Source organism: Phyllostomus discolor, chromosome 12 (genome assembly GCF_004126475.2).
Source record: "Phyllostomus discolor isolate MPI-MPIP mPhyDis1 chromosome 12, mPhyDis1.pri.v3, whole genome shotgun sequence".
Lineage (NCBI taxonomy): Eukaryota > Metazoa > Chordata > Mammalia > Chiroptera > Phyllostomidae > Phyllostomus > Phyllostomus discolor.
This window is the reverse complement of record NC_040914.2, coordinates 11,413,328-11,422,021: the sequence shown is the minus strand read 5'-3', so window position 1 is coordinate 11,422,021 and position 8,694 is coordinate 11,413,328. Positions and strand designations below refer to the sequence as shown.

At 43.6% G+C, this 8,694-nt stretch overlaps 1 protein-coding gene across 1 annotated transcript in view; it reads left to right on the top strand.

The window, feature by feature from the left end:
- Nucleotides 1-6,800: 6,800 nt before the first annotated feature.
- The window catches only part of LOC114511397 (carcinoembryonic antigen-related cell adhesion molecule 21-like), a 57,654-nt gene continuing 55,760 nt past the window's right edge, over nucleotides 6,801-8,694 (top strand). The window contains exon 1 of the mRNA XM_036012172.1: nucleotides 6,801-7,144. Coding sequence (XP_035868065.1) covers nucleotides 6,823-7,144 — 322 coding nt within the window. The 5' untranslated portion in view covers nucleotides 6,801-6,822. The remainder of the gene's footprint in view (nucleotides 7,145-8,694) is intronic.

Sequence of the window (8,694 nt, the reverse complement as noted above, 5' to 3'; positions counted from 1 at the left end):
AACACTTCAGAAATTGCATACTTTCAATATGTTAAGCTCATTATATTCAATCATAATTCAATAACTATATTAAAATTATGTATAAGTATATGAAATATTGCCTAAAGTATAAGTTGAATACAAAATCCAAAACTGAAAAAAAAAAAAGATGCCCAACTGTAACATGACATTTTCTTGCCCATGTTGCTGCTTGTCCACAAGGGGCAGGAGAATTACTCAGCAGAAGGAGCGTTTCTTGGACACCATTGAATCCACTTCAGCACCATACATAGTGCAGCAGGGGTCCAACATCAACAGCATCATTTATTCCACAGTCCTAACTCTTTAAGCTCCCGCAATGGACTCTGTCTACTCTTCCATCCAGCCAAGCATCATCCCTACAAAGGTCAATCTTTGAGGAAACTTTTTTTTTTTTTTGAACTATAAAAGATAAAAAATGTTTTAATAAAAAAGTGTTTCCATGATGCCATTATCCCATTTTTCTTTTTTTTGAATATATTTTATTGATTATGCTATTACAGTTGTCCCATTTCCCCCCTTCTCTCCCCTCCACCCTGTACTCCCTCTCCTACCTATGTTTCCCCCCTTTAGTTTATGTCCATGTGTCATACTTATGAGTTCTTTAGCCTCTACATTTCCCATACTATTCTTGCCCTCCCCTTATCTATTTTCAACCTACATTCTATGCTACTTATTCTCTATACCTTTTCCCCCTCTCTCCTCCTCCCACCCCCCCACTGCTAGCCCTCCACGTGCCCTCCATTTCTGTGGTTCTGTTCCTGTTCTAATTGTTTACTTAGTTTCTTTTGGTTTTGCTTTAGGTGTGGTTGTTAATATTTGTCAGTTTGCTGCCCTTTTACTATACATGTCTTTTCTTTATCTTCTTTTCTTAGGTAAGTCCCTTTAGCATTTCATAAAATAAGGGCTTGGTGATGATGAACTCCTTTAACTTGACCTTATCTGAGAAGCACTTTATCTTCCCTTCCATTCTAAATGAGAGCTTTGCTGGATAGAGAAATCTGGGGTGTAGGTCCTTGTCTTTCATGACTTGGAATATTTCTTTCCAGCCCCTTCTTGCTTGTAAGGTCTCTTTGGAGAAATCAGCTGACAGTCTGATGGGAACTCCTTTGTAGGTTACTGTCCCCTTATCTCTTGCTGCTTCTAGGATTCTCCTTTGTTTTTACCTTGGCTAATGTAATTATGACGTGCCTTGGTGTGTTTCTTCTTGGGTCCAACTTCTTTGGGGCTCTCTGAGCTTCTTGGATTTCTTGGAAGATTGTTCCCTTTGCCAGATTGGGGAAGTTCCCCTTTATTATTTGTTCAAATACGTGCTCAATTTGTTGCTTTTCCCCTTCCGATTCTGGTACCCCTATAATTCAAATATTGGAACATTTAAAGGTGCCTTGGATGCTCTTAAGCTTTTCCTCGATTTTTTGAATTCTTATTTCATCATGCTTTCCTGCTTGGTTGATTCTATCTTCCTTCTGGTCCACTGTATTGTTTTGAGACTCAGATTCCTTCCTTTCACTATTGGCTCTCCTCCGCATATCTTCCTGAATCTCTTTTATGGTAACCTGAATCCTTTCATCTAAATTGCGCCCAAAATCAATCAATTCCGTGAGCTTTCTGATCATCAGTGTTTTGAACTGCGCATCTGATAGATTGGCTATTTCTTGGTCGCTCAAAAGGATGAGTCCTGGGGGACTGATCTGCTCTGTTGAAAACATATTTTTCCCTGTCTCTCCTTTTTTTTTTCTTTTTTTTTTTTTTTTTCTGGTCTGGTTGTTCTTGTTACAGTGGGGGGTGGAGCCTTAGGTGTTCACCGGGGCTGGGCACCCCAGTTGCTAGATTGTGACATTATATGTGGGGGCGGGGGCGGGAGTGGGGACGGGAGGGAACAATGGCGGTAGTTCTGTTCTCCTGGGCTCAGACCCTTCTCTGGGCTCCCGGGCTGCGAGTTCTGCCCTGGTCCACAATAGCTACCCCTCTGGGTCTGCCAGCCACAGCTTGCGTACTCAGGCATCACTGCTGCATTCTTGTGCCCTGGATGGCTGCCAATTTCACGCCAAACTTTCCCCGACCTCCTCGCGCTGCCGACCCATGCCAGCCCTGCTCCCGCCTGGCTCCTCTTCTCCTACCAGTCCGGATGAACACGTCTACTTCAACTTCTTGGCTGCCCAGCTTCCATTCAGATAAATCCTCTGCTGGTTCTGGGCATTATTCTATCTGTAAATTATTGTTGTAAATTATTGTTGTTCTAATCTTGGTTGTGCGAGGAGGTACGGTGTATCCACCTATTCCTCCATCTTGCCAGAAGTCCCCCCAGGAAGCTTTTTTTTAACACCCTCTGTTCTTTATGGATGAAATGTCCACAAACTTTTCATGTTTCAACCAAGAGGTTACTTTGTCAGAAGTGTTCTTCATGCTCCCCAGACCAGCTAAGACTCAATTACATACTTGGGAGGTACCAGAAGTTGGGGGCCCTTCACTGGATTATAATTAAGTTCCTAGAGACATGATTTACCTGACAGCCTGTCTCTGTTACAAGGTAAAGTCAGTGAGCACAGGGCCCTCACTTGCCTTATTCTGTTTGGAGTTTCCAGAGTCCTGCCAGGAGTCTGACACAGGACAGATGCTCTGTAAACACACATTAAATCAATAAGAGAAACTGTCCAGTGGATGCCTGTCACTCTGTGTGATATTTGCAGTCAAATTAAATTACTTATACACACAAAGACACTGGCGTCAGCATGAGAGGAGGCCGCCACCCCTGTAAGGACATGCTAGGGTCAGGCTTTTATTTCTCATACATTCAGGAGGAATAAAAAGAACCTCCTAACAGTGGGAGTGGACTGTATTTCATTTCCCCAAAGTCACAACAGTCCCACTTTGTGAGTTATGTCTCATCAACAAGGGCCTGTGTTTTTCCTATTCTCACAGATAGCTGACCAGATGGAAACTTTGAATCCTCAATCCCTGGTACACTTACTACCAGGGAAGGAAAAAGCATTCTCTGATCTTATAGAAATCAGGGATTACTTTTCATTCCTAAAATTCCCTGTGTGTGGGATACCTGCCTATTGTTTCTGAAGACATCTGTGTAGATCATGATGTCCTTGGGAACAAGGGAAACTTACTGTGTAGAATGGGGAAGGAGAACCCAGAACCTGTGGTTGCTTCCATCTCAGAGGGGCAGAGGATTCTACAAGAACCTCTCTTCTCCTAACAAAGAACATACAGGGCCTCTGATTGAGTATTCATTCACATGGAGATGCTCCTACCCCTGGGCCCTGTGGGCAGACAGAAACACAGAAATGACTTATATACAACACCACAATGTGGTGATGGCAGACACACAGGGCATACTTTGGATGGACCCTACAATCCAGCACCCTTTTCCAAAAGCCTCAGGAGAGCCTTCTCCAGGCTCTTCTTTTGGATACTTGAAAGCAGAGAGGTTTGTACGACTCAGCACATACCCCTGGTGGGACACTTCTCCTGACACTGGACACATAATATTCTGGACAATGCCTGCCTTTTCACTAGGCTCACCATGTACTGGTCAGAAACCCTATGGAGCGCCTGACATTGGCTGTAGGTCTACTTCTGTCCTCTAGGCAGCAACAGTGAGACACACAGGAAATAGATATAGAAACCTCACTTTGGCTAAAATGGAGAAGTAGCCTGATTTTCATCTCCTGCTTCAACAGGCTTTCTTGGGTCCTCCCTTTTGACTGCTCTGCCTCACCTGCTACTTCTAGAGACTCTTAACACAAATGGGCTGTGCAGCAACCATGACAAGCTCAGGAGGCCACATGGAAGGCCTGAAAAGCCTCACAAGATAGTCTCATCAGAAATGTCTAGCTGGGCAGGTGATGGCAGGTTGTCACATTCCAGGCCTATATTTCCCTTAAGAAAGGTCAATCTTTATCTTAAGTGAGCCCTGATCCATTTATGTGTAACTAGGACAGCATAAGTTTGACACATCAGAGTGATTTTCTTCTCTGGACCATTCATGCCACAGAGTCTGGGACAAGTGTATAAAACCACAGCATCCTTTATGTTTTCTGGCACCCTGCACACCTTATCTGTGTTCTTTAAATGCTAATTATCCTCTACCCACCAAGGGAAAAATATATGTGTCTCCATTTTGCCTTTTTTCCCAATTCTGGAGATTTCTCTGCTAATTTCCCTTTCACCTTCTTTTGAGTTTTATCAAAATTTTATTATCTTCTACTTTGATGGTAATGTATAAAATAAGCTGAAAACCTGCCTTTCTTCAAAGGATTTGAGTCCTTTCTCCAAGACATATGAGGTCAGTTTGGTTCAGATAAACTCATTGCATTGCTATAGAAGCTTGGGCTATTTATTTACCTTGACATAGCCTAGGAGCACCCCCTCTCTCAGGGGTTTCTGTGTTGGTCTCCACTCCATGCCTGGCATCATCCATGGGCAAGTCTGGTGACAACAAGAAATCTGTCCAAGGATAACTCAGAGGTTGTCTCAATAGCCAGCAGCACAAGGACAGGTCCTACAAACAGACTTGGAGAGGAATGGTCCACCTGAAACTGTCTCTTGAGAACCAGGCAGCCCACAGGCACCTGACCTCTCACCACAGTTCCTTCTTCCTGGACACAGAGAGCACATCTCCCACTTCACGCCCAAAACTGCATGTCCTACTGAGAATTCTGATTTTGAGTTTTTGTCCCTGGAAGCAAAAGTCAGTCTGGTGACCACCTGAGATAGAAGAAGGGTTCCCTCTTCAATTATCACCAAGCTTGGCCACTTCTAATCACCAGAGTTATTTCTGTTACCTTCATATGGGAAAAAATAAAACCAGAGACCTTTTGAGAACATGGGGAAGACCTGGTGCTTAGCTGGGTTTCTGTGTCACAAACAAATAATCCCCATTTTTTATAACATCTGGGCCTCTCTGTCTGGTGCTGACAGACCCAAGATAAAGACACAGAAGAGGTCAATGCAGGCTTTAGTGAGTCACCCTCTCAAGACACCTGTGTCCCCGTCAGCCTTGTAGTTCCAAGTGAGCTCCACAGGCCATTAAGATCAACTTGTCAACAGAGCTTGTCAGATACCGACAAGCTCTGTCCACTGCATTCTGTCCACTGCATCCTGTCAGAATCTGCAGTTTAACAGAATTTGGAGACTTCCCCTGTGCACAGGAGAGCAATATAGGTAGTTCTACTTTCATAAGAAGGGATCTCATTCTGAATAGACACCCACATTAGCTGGACAGCTGTTTGAGCTGCATTTTTAAGGTGTCATCTGGGAATTGCAATGTTTTGCAGGTGATCTGATGTAAAGCAGGAGTGAATTCCTTGTGACAGATTTCTGTGACTTAGCTCAAGAACTCCTGCTTTGAAGGGAATAGTCAAATGTGTGAGAGAGAGGCTTTGGGAAAGACTACTGGGCACCTGATAGGAAACTGTGGGGAAACCCCTAAACCCAGAAACCCCAGGCTTGTGGTTTTCCAAATTCAGCACGAGAAAGGATGTTTGTGTGTGTGTTTATATATGTGCACATGTGCCTACATGTGTTTTTGTGGGGTGTTGAGAGGCCTCAGGAGTTTCCAGGGAACCAAATTACCTGAGGGGAGTACTGGGTAGAAGGGGAAAAGTTGGCAAAAACTAGAGCAGGAAGTGGGATGGTAATGTGCATACTCCCTGCCCCCAGCTCACATTACAAGAATGGTAAACTTGAACCAGAATAAAGCTCAATGCACAGGTAGGACACACAGCAGATTGCACTACTTTGGACAGAGGTGCCTGTGAGCCTTACAGAACCTCAAGCTTCACTCAAAGAGGCAGCCACAGAGCTGATAACATATGACATGGGATCCCTGTCAGTCTCTACCCACAGAAGACTTTTGCAATGGCAAAGGCTCCTGCTTGTTGGTGAGTAGGAGACAATTCCTTGGGATAGTCTAGGATCTGGCACAGAGACTGGTTGGAGTCTGCTGAAGACACCAGCGCTCTGAGAAAACAGGGAAGACTTCTGTCTCGACCTGAGTGTAAAGGACAGAAGGAAAGATTAGGATGGGGAAGGGGATCAGCAAGAGGAAAATCTCATAATCTGGAAGTGGTGGGAGACAGGAAAACCTGGATTGCTGTTCATTTCCTATTATCCATCACTGAGTATTAAATTATGAAAACTGGTAATAATAATAATGATTTATTATTGACATCATTTCTGGGGTCAGGAAACACCAGAAAAATTTAATCAGGGGTGCTAAACATTGTCTTTACTGCTAACCTCAGAAATGACCAAACGAACCCCAGGAGGTACAGGACTCATTCATTTATCCCCATGTGTTTTCAAGCTGCTGTAGTCACTGCAGGTACTAACTCAGACAAGCCCTGCTCTCAAAAAGCCCATGCTCTATGGAGGAGAGAGGGACTAGGAAAGTCATGTAGATGTGAGGTCAGGTACCCACAAGAACCATGAAGAAAAAACAGAGCAGGACAAGTCAGAAAGTGAAGGATCTTTAGAGAAGATGGTCAGTAAATGTGCCTTTTAAAACTGCCCCGGAGTGTCAGCATTGGTGTAAGCACAGTATGGAGGTGACCAAGACAAACACTTGGAGAATAGTATGTGAAACAGAAAAAATAACAGCTTCAGAGGTGCTGAAGTAATGGGAGCCATGCTGTTGACCTTGACCATGGGAGTCACACACTCACCTGCAGACAAAGTCTAAGAGATAAAGAGACCCGCTCAGAATTCAAGTACCAATATATAGATACAAATATTGATCCATTATTTTCTTTTTTCCTAGTCTCACTCTTAACTTTTTGGAGCCTGCCCACCATGGCCCAACTCAGTATTGTGTCAACCCATTGTGCCAAAGGGGAAGATGTTGTTCTGCATATCCGCAATAAGCCTCCTGAGGTTTTAGTCCTCGTGTGGTACAGGGGGAATGGCGTGAACAAAAATAATGTAATTGCATTTTCTGTTATGACATTAAGTTTCCATTTAACTGGTCCTGAAAACAATGGACAAGAGATTATAACCTATGATGGATCCTTGTTGTTGAAGAAGGTCACCATGAAGGACGCAGGAACATACACTGTAGTGGCCCACCTTCCAGATTCAAAAAAAGAAATAGCATTTGGGCAACTTGATGTATATGGTAAGTGATCACTCTGATGACTGGGGGTTGGGAGGGGTGACTCCTACTTCACACACAGGACTGACAGCCCTGGACACTACCTCCATTCCCCTCTGCATTTTGTTTCAGGGTCGGTTTTGACATTTAAAGCAGAATACACAGAGTGGAGACAAGCTTCTTAAGATCTCAGTTCCCCTCCCAACTTTCAGCTCTGCAGATAGTCACTGGAGACAGAAAGGTCAGTCTGATGAGAGTAACTAAGCAGAGGGAAAGCAATCTCAGTTCATCCCCCTGAGCATGACTCTATGAACCTGACCTGAGGCTGACCCTGCTATAATAGGTCAGAGCATGGTCTGAAAGGCCTCCTGATATTCATACAGAGCTCAGCTCAGGAACCCTTCCCCAGAGCTCTGTGCCAGGTTTCTTGACTCCATGGACACAAGGCAGCCTGTTCCAGTTTTGTTTTGGCACCTTGAAAGGGCTGAGTGTATAACGATTTAATGGGCCTGAGTCACAAGACTCCTGAGCCTGTCACCAGTCCTGGCTCAGGCCCAAGAGTCACTTCTTGATATAAACGGAATTTGGTACAGCCTGAGTCTGTGTGTGGAGAGCACAGTCAGACAATGTCTCTGGATATTAGTTGACTGTCCTGGGGGACTTAGGAAGGTTCAGAAAAAGGTCAGCATCTCCAGAAAGAAACTGAGAAAAAAAGATGCTTTTGGAAGGTCCCCATTCACCAGGTATCAGCCCAGAACAATAAGAGATCTGGGAGTTCATCAATAAGGGCTGTTTCATTTGAGCAGCTCTTCTATTTCAGGATTTAAGTCAGATACTGACCATACTTTACAGTTAACACACTTACAACCTTCTTCACTGAGAATAAACTGAGGAACAGGGAGATACAGTCACTACAGCAGAGTCAATAGAATATGAGCAGCTCATCAGAGTCACTCTTGGGCTGTCTGTAGCCATAGACTTAATTGCTCTACCTTGGGGACCATAGAAGAGGGTCTTTGAATTCTAAAACAAAAACAAACAAACAACAAAAAAACTGGTTCAGAGACTTTTTTATCAAGTGTCCTCAGCTCACAGGAATACAATTTGGTCTATGAGGTGAAAAAATGGAGACATAATGTATTTTTACTCTAGAACCAAACAACCTGCAGTAACAATCAGAATCACTGTATTGATTTCCCAGGCATCCCCCTTAGGTGGACTATTCACACCTCCCTGCATTGGATTTGACATCACTTATTTGTTTCCTGTTTGAGTGAAGTGTCTCCCAGCAGATATAAATGAAAGGACTTTGTCTTCTCACTCTCCACTCTACCCCTGAAACCAGCTCATGGACCAATAAATAACAAACACTCAGTTATTGTTGATGAACTAGGAATAAATATATGGGGAATGAGTGAATGACTGAATGAATGTCCAAAATTACTTGTGACCTGCAACCTGGATATAAAGTTGTTTAAATTTTGTCCATAGATAACAGGTTTTCTGCACCTCCAGGAACTAAGACCATCATCTCAGACCCTTTTCTTTCTTTTTTTTTTTGTAAGAAAATAGTT